The 16,244-nt window shown below is 39.6% G+C and overlaps 1 protein-coding gene across 10 annotated transcripts; it reads right to left on the minus strand.

The window, feature by feature from the left end:
- Positions 1 to 1,828: 1,828 nt before the first annotated feature.
- On the minus strand, positions 1,829 to 16,026 carry tcea3 (transcription elongation factor A (SII), 3). Of its 10 annotated transcripts, none has more exons than XM_047361595.1 (20): positions 15,726 to 16,026; positions 14,964 to 15,026; positions 14,779 to 14,884; positions 11,391 to 11,499; positions 8,972 to 9,439; positions 8,776 to 8,889; positions 8,442 to 8,543; positions 8,289 to 8,357; positions 6,905 to 7,009; positions 6,715 to 6,777; positions 6,459 to 6,518; positions 6,250 to 6,321; positions 6,086 to 6,154; positions 4,523 to 4,591; positions 4,084 to 4,244; positions 3,916 to 3,972; positions 3,656 to 3,810; positions 3,409 to 3,555; positions 2,231 to 2,302; positions 1,829 to 2,138 (listed from the first exon to the last, which is right to left on the minus strand). In XM_047361595.1, exons 1-20 carry the CDS (start codon positions 15,792 to 15,794, stop codon positions 2,130 to 2,132), a joined length of 2,139 nt encoding a protein of 712 aa, XP_047217551.1. In that variant the 5' UTR covers positions 15,795 to 16,026; the 3' UTR covers positions 1,829 to 2,129. The 10 variants fall into 10 exon arrangements, with proteins under 10 accessions (XP_047217551.1, XP_047217549.1, XP_047217550.1 ...); XM_047361593.1 differs by having other exon boundaries at positions 6,673 to 6,777; XM_047361594.1 differs by having other exon boundaries at positions 6,715 to 6,780.
- Positions 16,027 to 16,244: the final 218 nt, after the last annotated feature.

The following is a 16,244-nucleotide window of genomic DNA, read 5'->3' on the forward strand; positions in this document are numbered from 1 at the left end:
TTAAGGTACATTTCAATGTCATCACTCATTGCAGTGACCAATATTTGCAATCAAGTTAGCTCTATATGGATGTAAAACTGTTCAGTAATATTCATCAAAAGGTCTTATTGCCCAGAAATTAAAACATTCTCATTAAGGGCAGTATAAGAGAAATGAATAAGAAAATCATCATGTTTACTCCTACATTAAAATAATAAATTAGCTTTTCTCTGATCAGAAATCACCAACTGTTCAGAACAAAAAGAGGTCAGAGAGCTGAGCAGCTGCCACAAAATATGGGAAATTATGTAGCAGAATCCATTAACAAATTATAATAGAGAACACATTTGGGCTTTGCAAATAATATCATTTGCTGGTGTAAGCATATTTGGAATGGTTCACCATTTAATGGAGTCAGCTGTAATCTTTCTCTTTTTTTCCCCATTAAGTCAAGCTGAAATTCATGGAGCATTTACCAGAAGATTTAAAGCTTAAAGTGTGATGTACATTGAAACAAAGCACTGCCACATACCTAAGTCAATGTTTATGCTTGTGCATCTTTGCCTGCTGATGGGCAGACTGTTTTCAACAGCAGAAATGATGCAGAATAAACTCACGGTAAAGCAGATGGTGGATACTCAGCCGCGGGGCAACTGGGAAACCTTTACTTCCTTTTTGTTTTCATCAAAAAGACTATTTCCAACTAATGCAACAAGTGTTAGATTATAAATGTCCACAGGTTTTCCAGAATATGCAGAGGAAAGATGGAGTATGGTTTGCAGATTACTAAAGATGACAAGGAAGGTGCTATCTCTGTCCACTCCTCATAAATGTGACTGAATTTTACCACCACCAGTAATCTAGTAATTTGTAGAAATGTGAGAAAACAATAATTTGACATTTTTTTGGGTGAATGTATCTGTAGCCCCCTTATCTAGAGTCTTTGGGAACCATCGCCATCTACTGTTCTTTTCTGGGAGCAGAACAGCATAAAAATACATCAGGCATAAATACAGTTGAGTTAAATGTCAGGAAGTGACATCAGCATTGGTGCAAAAGGTAAAAAAAGAATCCAAGCATCACCACCATGGCCATCCTGAAGAAGATGGGCCAAGTCAGTGGCAGCTTTCCAAAGCAGACAGTCCAACAGACATTGTATACTGCTGGTCTGTCTTGTGTCCAGATAAATAAACAGTTTGGCCAAAATTATGTAGTCTTTATTTTGCTTAAAAAGGAAAACTATTCACCCCCAGAACGCCATTCCATGGGCAACCTTGGTGGTGGTAACATAATGCTTTCAGAGTGTTTTGCACCTAATTAGGGACCCTAATCAAAATAAACAATTTAGTGAAAAAAGAAAAAAATTACATCAAGGTTCTCAAAAACAACATCAAGTGGTCAACAGTGTAACTTGTTCTTGGGCAACATTAGAATGTTCAGCAGGACAATGACCCAAAGCCCTTGGTTCCAGTAAAATCCAATAGACTTTCCAATTAGTTTATCAGAAGGGTATGAATAATTCTGGACATGGCATTTATTGTTTAAATGTAAATTAAAAACAGAGATATTCTTTGTACGTTGTTTTATCTTTTAGGGAGAGACAGTGTCTTTCCCACTCAGAAAACAAATCATTTTAAATCCATTCACACCTCACTTAATATGTTTGTTGTAAAAAGTAATGACTCTGTTACAACATTATCAAAGCATATTATAAATGCAAATACATGCTGAATGGATAAAATGCTGCTCAGAAAGATGAAGTTGACATGCACTTTGCACACATCGAAGATAGTAACAGAAAATTAAAACGATTTCATTTATTTTACACTCAAATGATACTTCAGAGAGCAACTGATTTATCTGGTTTTATTGGAAGATATATATACAAAATAAACGGCTATAATATGACAGGGCATATTAAAGGGAATAAAGCAGGTCCAAGGTCCTAATTATTAATTAACAGCTCTTTTGGTTTGTTTTTTCATCCAATCCCCATTAATCCAACTTTGTTGTTTTATCTATGCTCATAAATCTAAAAACATTTCAAGTAAAAACTGTAGAACACCCTTTTTGTTGAAATCATTGTCTTCCAGTTATGGAGAAGAAGCAGTACAGGACTTTCTGAAAAACATAGCTTCACCTTGAAGTCATCAGCAGAACTGAAATTTAAAAGCAAACAGACAGAGAAATACTTTTGAACATGTGTTTTTTTTAAAGTACAAAAGTTGGTGAATCCAGTTTAAAGACCTACCTTCCAGCGGTTACCACACTCGTTGCAGAGGACAAATGTGGTCATGGGCTCATCAGCGCTGCGAGTCTGCACCTGTAACACACACACACAGGAAGTTTGATGTCAGAGGAGAGCTGTGCTGAAAGAAAGTTACACTAAAACTAATCATTTATCACCTAAATTACAGTGAAACACAAAGTCGTGTGAGGAACAAACTCAACAGAATATTCAACAGAATCCAATAGAGCTGTGCATGGAGCAGACTGATGGAGCTGGGGAAAACAGACTAATAAACAATACAAGCAGACACAGGGAAAAACTGATACGCAGGGAATAACTCAACATAAAAAACAGAATACATACAAATCCAAACACAATGTTCAGGATCATGTCAGGGACCCCACCCTCAGTAAGAGCAACTTTCAGACACCCCAAGGTCCAGGAAAAAAAGTAAAGAGGGCTAAAAACAAACAAAAAACAAACAAAACCTGGACAGGCAGAGAGGAGTATTGAAATAAGAGCAAAAATCTCAGTCCAGAACCAACACAACATTTCAGAAAAAAAGGCATCATGCTGATTTGCTGCCTCTAGACCTGAACAATCTGCTGTAATTGATAGAACCATGAACTCTGTTCTCAACCAGAAAATCAAGAAGGAGACTGTCTGGCCTTCAGGGTATGACATTAAGGTCAAGAAAGTCCATCTATGAATGGCCGAAAAAAAAACAAAAAAAAACCCTATTTTTTATATGAACCCCTGCGATGAATTAAAATATTTTTTCTAACAAGAGTGGGCTAAAATTCCTCTACAGCGAAGTAAAAGACTCATCCTTAGTTAATGCTTGATGGCAACACAGCCAATGATCAGCTTTAGACAGCAATTACCTTTTCACATAGGGCCAGGGGGGTTTGGGTAGCTTTTTTGCTTTAATAGAAATTTTTAATGGAAATCAAAATTTGAAAACTTCGTTTTGCATTCATTGTTTGTCTCATACAAACATTTGTTTAATGATCTGAAATATTTGAGTGCAACAAGGACAAAGTTCCCAGTGTTGTTCCTCTTTTAGTGGAAGCCTGGAAGAGGATTCAACACCCCTTTGTGTCTGTGCTCAAAACCCACTTTCAGATATTGTCATATATTATCTTGCTTCAGTTTCCATTGTGACGACTTGTTTAAGGTGCTTGAGCAGCTCTGTTTACCTGGTTGTAAGTGCAGTTCTTCTTCTTGCACTTGCCACACTGCAGCAGGTCTGTGGTGGTCCCACCGGTTTTGGCCATCTGGTGCTCTCTGATGGCCTCCTGGGTGAGGACGTTCCTCAGCTGTTTCAGTTCGTCACTGGCCATTTCCTTAACGCGGTATGGAGAACAGGAGAACATGTGACAAACAGTCAGGAGGAAAATTAAAGTATGGAAAATCTCAGTTGATCATTGTGCAAAAGTGAACTACCTCAGCGGACATGCTGGCCATACGGCTCAACTCGATGCTGCCTGCGAGGACATTTCTGCGAAGCCCTGGGTTCTTGGGGTCCTTCAGGTTGCTGATGCGACTCCGGACTCTGTTCTTGTACTTCATATCCGTGGCCCTGATCTCCTGGTAGATATGTGCACTCGCACAGTCAAGGTCAGAAAGTATTGTCCTAATTTTCATCTATGACAGATTAGTAAAATAAGAGCCAGCTGTGAATTTATGTCAGAAGTAAAGGATATGATCTTCAATCTCTGCGGCCATGCTGTCACAGTTTGCTCCGAAATCCTTGTAGTCATCTGTGAAAACCAGACCATATAATCAGTGCATCCCACTGAGTCACCTCTGCAGTTCATTTCAGTATGTAAAAAAGCTTAGGTAGCCTATAGTCAGAGTGGTTTTAGCCTCACTGTCTGTGTGGAGGGCAGCTGCCAGCATCTCAATGCACTTATCTCTGATGGAGTTTCCAGTAGCCAGGTAAGGGGGCAGAGGACCCCCAGGAGTGCTGAAGCTGGGTGACATCGGACTGGTCGGGGTGGTGGGAGTTCTGGGTGCTTCGGTTTTACTCTTCCTGTAGAAAAAAAAAAACGGATGCTTTAGGACCAAAAAGCTCAAGGAGCTGAGGATTATTCACCATTAGGAGCTTAAAAACTCACATATATTTAAACCTTTTTTTTTTCACTTTCATTTTATTTGCATTTTTATTGCTGTTTATCAAAACAAAGGACCTTCAATTAAATTTAATTATGAATTATTTCCTTTAAAAGCAGACATGACTAATATCTTTATTCTAACAGTTTTTTAAACTGATTTGTATTTTTTGTATTTTTATCCCTTCAGTTAATATACCTTTCAATGTTGTCAGTAGACGGTTTCCTCTGTGGTTGTCCAAGAGGCTTCGAACCCAAAGACTCCCTCCTAAAAAACACAGTCAGGGTGGCGTCGGGGTGATTTGCATCACATACAGAATTTTGCAAACTTCTTGAATAACTCAACTTTATTGTATTCTATTAAAGTGGTCTTTGATTGAAGCTTCTTTAGGCTTTCTGATTTTTTTACTCATCTTCTGTGCAGTGCTTATATCTGACTGTAATGGAAAATTTTGTTTCTTGCTATAATCTCACAACTGTGTTGAACTGATGGTTTGTTATGTCTCTATTTTTGTATGCTCTGAGTGGAGCAGGTTTCTCTGCTTTGCCACTCTGAAGGTCATCTGCCCGAGCTGGTTTCTGCAGCTGCAAGACATAACAATCAGTTCTGACAGTAGTTAGTTCTCACAGTTTGTCTTGTCAATATTTTTGCTTCTTCTTCTCTTATCCTTGGGCATAAAATACATGCACTAACCCTGTAGGTCGGAGCTTACACCCTCTGTGTTACACTCATTGCTCTTTTCCACAGGCCTTAAAAACTGCAGTGGTGAAACCTCTTTTAATGAAGCTTAATCTGGATACAACACCACAGCCCTGAACTGCATTGTTAAAGGCTTTGAATAGCATATGTCTTCTCAGCAGTGCATCAAAAAAATCCTAGTTTGACTTAAAACGGTATTTGATACAGTTGATCATTACATTCTGACAGTTTGGAAAAGGGGGCAGGATTGTCTGTTGTTGGTCAAAACTGGTCCAGATTTTGTTTGAAAGACCAGGACCCCTTTGTTATTTGGCAATTTATCAAGGCAAACATTCAACATCTATGTGATCCCACTTGGTCAGATCACTGAGTGCTACAACATCCACACCAATATCAATGCTGATGACATACAAATTTATATTCGGACCCTAGTCCATGATCGTGACTGAGTTAGTGCATCCAAAATATCTGAGTGGATTAGTCATCATTTCCTCAAACGTAGCACAGAAAAGACAGATATTTTTCTTATCTTTAATAAAAAAAATGTTCTTTAAACCGTGTTTCCATTTCCTGTCAAGCACTTTGAATTTCCTTTGAAAGTGCTTTGAAATTTCTTGAATTTCCTTATCTATGAATGGTACTATACACATAAACTTGCATTTTCTTTCTATCCTGTCAAAAAGTGTTATCTTTAGTATTTTTCTTAATGGAAATGGGAACAAATCCTTTGAGTTTAGTGTCCTCTTGGTGTCTGAAGGATTCATAGGTCAGAGTAAAGTGGGTTAGCAAAAAATATTCAATTGAAAAAGGTAACTGAAAGCCTGGAGAAATATCAATCATTACCACGATAAAAGAATCTTAATCAGGACTTTTTCACAGAACCGCATGCTACAGCGTGTAAACCACACAGTTTACCTTTCACCCATTATCTTCTTTGCTGGTGGTGAGCTACATTTCTTTGAATCAGTGGATTCACGTCTATGTATGACAAATTTAGAGTAAACCTGGGGTAATGTGAATCTATTGTTGAAATAGAGATTTATATTTAAAACAGTTTCATACCTGACAGCTTTGGAGTCAGTGGAATTGCCTTTTGCATGTAGGCACGGCTTCATATCACTGGAATCCTTCCTGCCACAAAACGGAGATAAATTTGAGAAACTTGCACACTATTCTGTAAGAAAAAAAAACACATTCGGGTTGATTTAGAACACACTCCTGCACACCTGTGTTTTTCTTTTTTGACTTCGACGGAGGGCTTTTTGGGAGGAGGTGATTTAGAGTCAGATGAATCTCTCCTGACAAGAAAATGTGAGATTTTGAACTAATCCCAGTAGTGGAAAACAAGAGCAGTGTTTCTATCTCGTAAAAAGCATATTTCAAAGCAGGTAATCATCATGTTCACTTGAACATGCTTTGTTCATGATTTGCCAACCTTTCTTGTTTGGTGTCATCTGAGAGTTTCTTAGATGCTTTGCCATCATCTGAATCTTTCCTGTTAAATTAAAATAGCTTTAAAATTGCCCTCAACTAAAGATGCCTGCAGCCAATCCTGGAAAGTAATTTCAATTTATTATGAAACTAATTAAAAACATGCATTAAAACCTGAGGTCGCAGGTAATAAAGCCAAAAAAGTAAACACATTTTACCACATATACACGACAGGTAGAGTAACTTGACAGAATGCAGACCTGTCTTTCTTTGCACAATCTGCAGACTTTTTCTGTGGAAGCTTTGAGTCTGTGAACGACTTCCTGCTGCGGCAAACAACACAAGGATTCAATGCACTAATAAAAAAACTACACATTACATTATATCTTCCTTGATAATTTCCCTCTGATGCTTCAAGGCCAAGACAATATGAGCTCATCTGATCCAGACCTGTCCTTGCTCCCATCCACAGAGGGGGGCTTTGGAGGAGGAGCAGGGGGGTGAAGATGGAGTGGGAGTGGAGGAAGGGGAGCGTTGGGGTCAGGAGGCTGTTTTCTAAATGAAATAAACACCTTTCAGCAAAAGTGAATTACTTCAGAATGAGGATGAGTGGCTTTTGAAATTTCTCACATTTAACATTTTCACAATATTTCCACATTACAACCACAAATTTGCACGAGGATACCTTAGATTTAACCTTTCACATACAACTGCTAAAATCTCCTTGCTGGACCAGAGGTCTAGTCAAAATAGCAGCTTTTTCCACCTGTGTGACCTCATCTGTTATGCTAAAAATAAGTTGGGTCTGAATGGCTGTCAATACATGTCAACATTTATTTTAAATTAATTATTTTACTTTGCAAAGTTAGAAAATTAGAAAGCTTTACAATAATCCTTAATAAACCAGACCTTTTAATATTATGTAAATCTGTATTTGACTCAGTTAAATGTTTACATGGTTTAGAAAAACAGCACCACGAAAACAGACCCAGGAATGAATTACTGTGTCTGAAGTGATAGCTTATCATTTATGGATGTTGAGACAGGTATGTTTCAGTCTAAGGAATATGGTTAAAAAATATTGAAACCTATTGTCTTTGTGATGTAGCAATGAGATTAAGAGACCACTGATTGGTTTAGCAGCCCCTAATGACGACTCCGTCCCAGCAAGCGCAGACCCATGAGGTGCTTTGTTGGGAAAAACAGAAAGGACCAGAACCTATCAAGACAAGACTTGCCCTACCTGGTTAGAAAAGGCTGGTGAACCTGTAAAATGTTATGTTAACTCATTTTTTTTTGTGTGTTTTTTTTACGTTTCTCTATTTTCCTATAAAGTCATGCAAGAATAACATTTTTCTCCAAACACCTGGGCTGTGCTGTCACCATCACAAATCCAAAAGATTTGTGCCAAAGCTAAAAATGTACCAGTCTTAGAAGGACTTTTGGTCAAGACAACAGCTGTTTGTGCCAAGATTGGCCTGTTAGCCAAGCCAGGAGGACGAATTGAGCAGTGATCCAAGGGGGTCCCTGAGATCTTTGTCCATGTAGGGCATTCTCTTCAGTGCTACTGATGATTCTGGTGCTGATGGGTTCAAGTGGTGCCAAGAGTTTGTATTCATCTGGCTTTTTTCTTTTTCCCTCTAAGATTGTAAAAGACATTATGATCATTATGACCAAAATTAAGCCATTAAACCTATTTCTTTAGGCTTGATATTTATCATATAGAATCCTCATTACCAAATTAGAGTCTGTGATTGTAACGTGACAAAATGTGAAAAAGTTCAAGGAGCTGAATTATCAAATATCACATAGAGGCAGGCATGCAGAGCCTAACCTTGGTGGAGGAGGATGGAGGTGGAAAGGAAGAGGAGCTATGGGAGCGTTTGGGTCCAATGATACTTTCCTAATGTAAAATGAGCTTTTGATTATTTCGTATTTATGCACAACTAAATAAAAATTTCAAAACATGCATCAAAGCATGTCTGACCTGTCTTTCTTGACTTCTATTGCAGGTCGTTTTGGTGGCGGAGAGGCCGGTTGAGGTCCGTGAGAGTGAGGGTGTCGAGAGGAAGACTCTTTACTGTCCTTCCTGATCATACATCACAACAGCACAGATGTGATCGGTATCACAAAAGGTGCAACAGCATGCGGTTGAAGCAAGTAAACACATGACTGACCCATCTCAGCATGCACCATGCTCAGCAGGCCTCCAGATATAAAGCTGTAGGGGCAGATGTCGGTACATGTGAGGAGCTAGGAGCCTGTTGAGTCATGCAGTTAGCAGCAGCAACATTCCAGCGTGCTCAGACAGGCGTCCTGACCTGTCTTTTTCCGAATCCAGAGACGGACGTTTGATGGGTAAGAGAGGCCGACCACGTCGAGGAGGAGAGGGGAAGCGGGTGGGGTACAGAACGGTGCCGTCCAGCACTCTTCTCCTAAAATGAATAGCTAAATCTGAAGTTCTGGGGAACATTTGTGACGCATAAAATATTAGTATTTGGGGCACCAGCTTCTCACCTTTCAAGACGTTTATGAGCTTCAGCGGGCTTCTCTCTCTGAGGTGTGCTTACAGGCCACTCTTGTCTGCTTTCCTCTCTGTTTTTATCCATCTTTAACTTGTCTGCATGTTTTTTCGGCTCTTCAAGAGGTTTCTCTTTTTTCAGTCGTTCAGCATGCCTTATCTTTTTCAGATCTTCCAATGATCTTTCTTTGATTGGGTCTGACTTGTGTTTTCCACTCTGCAAATGTTTTACGTGCCTCTCTTTCTTATTCTCCATTTCCACTTTGGGATTCTCTGCAGGTATTTGTTTCTCTCCTCTGATTTCTTGAAGGTGTTTCTCACTTTGGTGCTCTCCAGGGTGTTTTCCATCCATCCTGAGATCATCTACGTGCCTCTTTTTGTTTATGTGGTTATCGTTCTGTTTTACATCCCTGTTTTTGTCAGAACCTGATTCGTGTTTCAATTCGGCCTCTGGCCTCCTGTGACTAAAAGAAATAAATATTTTACCTCTTACCCAGAGGCAAAGGTGTAAATGTACTTTGATAATACAACATACAGAAGTGACAAGCATGATTTCTCCTCCACTGCACTGTTTGCACTGTTTAAAATCAAGACTCGTTTACAGGAGAGGTTGCTGTGTTTTCATAGTGTATTGCAAAAGTATTCATTACCCCTAAGTCACTCCATATTTTGTTAAAACCAGGATTTTACGTGATAGATCAACACAAAGTAGTACATAACTGTGAAAGAAAATATACATGATTTACATTGGGGGTTTTTTTTGCTGCTAAAAATCTAAAAAGTGTGATTGAATCAAGCCCCCCTTTACTCTGATACCCCAAAATAAAATCCAGTGCAACCAATTGCCCTTAAAAGTTGTTTAAATTGTCTACTTGTGTGTAATTTTAAAAAGGGAATTTGTTTTACAGAGTATTGAATGAGGGAGTGGGGGTGAAATTAAAATTTGGGTTCCCCGCAGGTGACCATTTCTAGAATCCCTAGAATACCATCTGTGATCCTGGTACTACAAGGCTGGAAACTAAAACAGAAAAACATGAGTTTTTTCGGCAACTTTGTCCTTGTGATTTAGAGTTTTTCTTTCCAGTGCGACTCTTATCTGTAGATCCCACGGTTTTCATGGATGATCTCACAGCTGTGGAGCTGTTCCAGGTTTTCAGCAAGGTTCAAAACACTCAGGTGATTACAGGATGAAAGGTGGAGATGTGTACATTTGGGGAAAAATGTCAGCTGCGATTAATATTGTTTTCCATTCTATTTACCTTTGTTTTAAATTGCATTCCACAAAGTTTGGGTGTTTTGTCTTGTTGTTATCTTATTATCCCATTGGTTGAATTTCTGAAGTTTGTACTCAAGTTTAACAACAGATCTCTGCATTTTAAAGTAATGCAAACCCAAATAAAGTGTTGAAACGGAAGATTTGTTTGTAGAAATTTCCAATGCCTTCTAACTCAATATTTACAAATGAAACAAAATAATAAAAAATGTGGTGCAAACTAGGGTCAACTGAACATTTAATACATTAAATCGGGTCAACAATTAAATCCTGATAAAGAAGTAATGAAAAGTAAATGTATTGTTTAATTTCAGATTGATCAAAGTTTAGATTGTTTTCAAACACAGTTTAAAAGAGTTTTATTGAGCCATTTATTTAGCTGATGATCTGGAAATGTAGTTTTTTTTCAATTGTGTTCTTTTTTTGTTTTTTTCTGTTGGTGTAAATAGGTATCTGCTACCACTAGATGGTGCTTACTGTCCACTAATAAGTTCACAAACAGACAATTTTTTATTGCTCCAATTGTAATTCGGAGTGAAGTGTTTGTTTTTGTGGACAGTTATTATATTTATTCAGTCAGTCAGTCATTTTCTACCGCTTATTCCATAGTGGGTCGCAGGGGAGCTGGTGCCTATCTCCAGCAGTCTATGGGTGAGAGGCAGGGTACACCCCAGACGGGTCACCAGTCCATCACAGGGCAACACACAAACAACCATGCACACACTCATTCATACACCTAAGGGCAATTTAGAGAGACCAATTAACCTAACAGGCATGTCTTTGGACTGTGGGAGGAAGCCAGAGTACCTGGTGAGAACCCACGCATGCACGGGGAGAACATGCAAACTCCATGCAGAAAGACCCCAGGTCGGGAATCGAACCCAGGACCTTCTTGCTGCAAGGCAACAGTGCTACCAACTGCGCCACCGTATATTTATTATTGACAGAAAATCCTTGATTGCCTTTATAACTGGATTCTTTTTTGTGAAACAGAGCAAAAATTTGCCAATTTGAGTTTGATAGAAGCAAAGGTCATACATGTGCTGATACTGGCAGAATTTCTATATCGTAATGTACATCGTCTGCATTAGGTATCATGTCAGTACTATGCAGCTTGTGTTTCTAAATGCCATCAGACTGACCTGCTCTGTGGCTCTGAAGAGGAGCTGTTTGTAGCTGTTGCTGCAGGTTTCTTGGAGTCCAAACCGTTCTTCATTTCAGCATCTTTCTCAGAGTGAGTATTCCCAGAGTCTGGCAGAGAGAGAAAGAGGGAGACATAACAGCAGATCACTTCTCAGAATGTCAGTAAATCATAACAACTTCCAATAGTTTACTTATTTTTGTAATGTAGTTCAAAAAGTTCAACCTAAACACTATATAGATTAATCAGACATGGACTAATTAACTTCAAACATTTATTTCTGTTAATTCTAAATAATATGGCTTACAGCTAATGAAAACCAAAATTCATAAAATTTGAATCTTACATGACTTAAACAAGCATGGGGACTTCACAGTTGTCCACCAGACAGTCAATGACACCCTCCACCAGGAGGGTAAACCACAAAAGGTTATTGGACACTAATGGTAAATGGCCTGAACTTGTATAGCGCTTTATCAAGTCCCCAGAGACCCCAAAGCGCTTTACACTACAATCAGTCATTCACTCATTCATACACACATTCACATGTGTGTATGAATGAGCGGTGAGCTGCAATGTAGCCACAGCTGCCCTGGGGCAGACTGACAGACTAGCTGATCCCAGAATGCTGTACACAAGCACTCCATGAGTGGAAGGAAAAGCATGGTAGAAAAAGGTGCACAAACAAGATAGATAATAGAAAAGCAAAGTCCATTCAAGAGGTTTCAGGGGATTTGCAGGGTGTGGGCGGTTAGAGTAAAGCTTCAACAGCCAACACAGACCCCAGTGTCCAGGACATAACCTACAACTATAGCAGTCCTTGTATTAAACCAGTCCTGACCCAGAGACAACTTTAGTGTCTTACCTTAGTTAAAGAGACAAAGAACTGGACTGCAGCTCAGTGGTCCTAAGTGCTATTTTTAGATTAAATGAAATTTTGCATTTCATTTGGAAATCAAGGCCCCAGAGTCTGAAAGAAGAATGGAGAGGCTCGGAATCCATGTTGTTTGAGGTCCAGTGTAAAGTTTCCACTCAGTGATGATTTGGGGAGCCATGTCATCTGGTGTTGGTGCACTATGTTTGATGAAGTCCAATGTCAGCGCAACCATCTAACAGGACGTTTTGGAGCACTTCATTCCTCCCTCTGGTGACAAGCTTTATGGAGATGCAGCAGGACTTTGCACCTTCCCACATTGCCAAAAGTACCAATACCTGCTTTAATGAGAGGCATTGGTACTTTAATTATTGTGCTTGATTGACAAGCAAACTCACCTAACCTGAACCCCATTTGGAGGTTTTATGAGAAGAAAGATGGTGAGACTTCACCAAAACCTGAAGCCACACACTGCACTGATGCAGTAATATATGCAAATGGAGCCCAGACCAAATATTTATTGTACATTATATGGACATTATTGGTATGTTGGCATTTCGGCATTAAATGTTCTTTTTATTAGTCTTATGCATTGTTTTGATTTACTGTGGAACTGAACGTAGGGCTTTTATTAGCTGCAAGCCTTAATAATTAAAGGAAATGGACACTTATATAAAGAAAACTATATATATAGATATATATATATATATATATATATACAGTACAAACCAAACGTTTGGAAACACCTTCTCATTCAAAGAGTTGTCTTTATTTTCATGACTATGAATATTGTAGCTTCACACTGAAGGCATCAAAACTATGAATTAACACATGTGGAATTATATACTGAACAAAAAAGTGTGAAACAACTGAAAATATGTCTTATATTCTAGGTTCTTCAAAGTAGCCACCTTTTACTTTGATTACTGCTCCGCACACTCTTGGTATTCTGTTGATGAAGCTTCAAGAGGTAGTCACCTGAAATGGTTTTCACTTCACAGGTGTGCCCTGTCAGGTTTAATAAGTGGGATTTCAAGCCTTATAAATGGGGTTGGGACCATCAGTTGTGTTGTGCAGGAGGTGGATACAGTACACAGCTGATAGTCCTACTGAATAGACTGTTAGAATTTGTATTATGGCAAGAATAAAGCAGCTTAGTATAGAAAAACGAGTGGCCATCATTAGTTTAAGAAATGAAGGTCAGTCAATCCGAACAATTGGGAAAACATTGAAAGTGTCCCCAAGTGCAGTCTTAAAAACCATCAAGCGCTACAAAGAAACTGGCTCACATGAGGACCGCCCCAGGAAAGGAAGACCAAGAGTCACCTCTGCTGCGGACGATAAGTTCATCCGAGTCACCAGCCTCAGAAATCGCAGGTTAACAGCAGCTCAGATTAGAGAACAGGTCAATGCCACACAGAGTTCTACCAGCAGACACATCTCTAGAACAACTGTTCAGAGGAGACTGTGTGAATCAGGCCTTCATGGTAAAATAGCTGCTGGGAAACCACTGTTGAGGACAGGCAACAAACAGAAGAGACTTGTTTGGGCTAAAGAACACAAGGAATGGACATTAGACCAGTGGAAATCTGTGCTTTGGTCTGATGAGTCCAAGTTAGAGATCTTTGGTTCCAACCACCGTGTCTTTGTGCGGCACAGAAGAGGTGAACGAATGGACTCTACATGCCTGGTTCCCACCGTGAAGCATGGAGGAGGAGGTGTGATGGTGTGGGGGTGCTTTGCTGGTGACACTGTTGGTAATTTATTCAAAATTGAAGGCATACTGAACCAGCATGGCTACCACAGCATCTTGCAGCAGCATGCTATTCCATCCGGTTTGCGTTTAGTTGGACCATCATTTATTTTTCAACAGGACAATGACCCCAAACACACCTCCAGGCTGTGTAAGGGCTATTTGACCAAGAAGGAGAGTGATGGGGTGCTGCACCAGATGACCTGGCCTCCACAGTCACCGGACCTGAACCCAATCAAGATGGTTTGGGGTGAGCTGGACCGCAGAGTGAAGGCAAAAGGGCCAACAAGTGCTAAGCATCTCTGGGAACTCCTTCAAGACTGTTGGAAAACCATTTCAGGTGACTACCTCTTGAAGCTCATCAACAGAATGCCAAGAGTGTGCAGAGCAGTAATCAAAGCAAAAGGTGGCTACTTTGAAGAACCTAGAATATAAGACATATTTTCAGTTGTTTCACACATTTTTGTTCAGTATATAATTCCACATGTGTTAATTCATAGTTATGATGCTTTCAGTGTGAAGCTACAATATTCATAGTCATGAAAATAAAGAAAACTCTTTGAATGAGAAGGTGTGTCCAAACTTTTGGTCTGTACAGTATATATATATATATATTTGTGCAATGACTCTGTAATATCTAATTTTCCCTTGTTGAGGTTGGTTATCCCCAACGTATCTGTAATATTGTAATTTATTGAAGTGCACCTGCATGTTAAGGATTTAAATAGTCTACGATTTGTGTGTCCTGTCAAATATTCTCACCCAGAAGTCTCTTCCATTCTTTAATGAGGAGCTTTGCCAAAGAGACAACTTCTTCATCTCTGCAGTGCTTCCTGATGCTGTTCACAGACATGCCAATTCTTGTTTCCTGCAACAACAATGCAGAAAAAGGCTTGGAGTGCTGCAAAACCTTTGGTAGAATAGCAGTAATTAAACTGAACTCTTACCTGGAGAAGTTTGAGTGTCATGTTGAAGCCTTTCAGCTCTTTCAGCAGATCAATGGCACCCTCCTGCACTCACAGAGGACATTATAGTTACTTTAACTCTGTAATTCCTTTTGAATACATTGCAAACATGTAATAGTGGAGTAAACAGAGATCTGAATACAGCAAAATGGATGTCATTGAAAGAGAAACTGCTAAGTGGGTAAAACACTTTCACTTCTGTATTGTTTGCACAAACGTTGTGAACAGAAGCATAACGCTAGCGTAATTACAACTTAATAGAGAATTATTCAGCTTTTCTGAGACTTGCTAAAAGTTTTAGCATAGCTGTAGCTGCCAGGAGCGCCAAGAAACTTTATCTCGTTTGCAGAAGCAGACACAACACTCGGGCACAACAGGGCTAGAGTAAATCAACAGGCCGCGCTGTTTACTTTCTGTTGCACGAATGTTTTTAGGCTTAAATGAGACGATCGGGATATGGTTTGTAAAAAAAAGCGTAAAGTCAAATTGTCCACGCTTAATCCGTGCAGCGTTGCACACTGAGGGGGCTGCAAAAACAGATGCAAACCCGTACCAAACACCTGTCGATCGTATATTACAGAACAGACAAGCTCTTGTTACACTCATGCAGGGTTTCCACTCTCATCGAGTCAGAATAAAACCAAACTCCACTTCAGAGTACACTTTATATTTTTTGCAGGGGTCCGTCCTGGGCCTTCGCTGCTGCACGAGGTGACACCTGTGGGTGTCAAAATATAGCCTCACCGTGTTATTTCTAGACACCATCTTGTCTAGCTTTTTAGCGATGTGGATCAGGTCCTCTTCTCGAGTCATCGCTGAGTTTATAGTCCCCAATAAACGATACCGACACCAATCGAAACCTAAAAAGAGGCGAAAAAGAAGTTTAGATCCGCTGCAAACTGGACTTTACGCAAGGTGCACTCCATTCAGTCCAGAGGCGTGTCCTCCTGCAGGGTCCCAGCTGACCAGCGCCACAACAAGCAGCCTAAATATAGTCGGCGTAGAGACGCCCAGACACTACCAGCAGCGACGCAAGCCTCAAGGTGATTCCTTCAGAGCAATCCGAAAAAGTTGTATTTGAGAAAACTCCGCCTTTAAAGGAGGAAATTAAAGGCTTCACCTACTTTGGTTTTAAAAGTTTCTGGAGTTTAAATGCTTCATATTGCGCTCTTTAAACTGTGTCATACTCTTACAAGGTCATGGTGAAATGATTAATCGTTCCAAACCGAGGACCATGCTAGTGGCAGTGCACACTTAAATTAT

Source organism: Girardinichthys multiradiatus, chromosome 3, assembly GCF_021462225.1.
Source record: "Girardinichthys multiradiatus isolate DD_20200921_A chromosome 3, DD_fGirMul_XY1, whole genome shotgun sequence".
NCBI lineage: Eukaryota > Metazoa > Chordata > Actinopteri > Cyprinodontiformes > Goodeidae > Girardinichthys > Girardinichthys multiradiatus.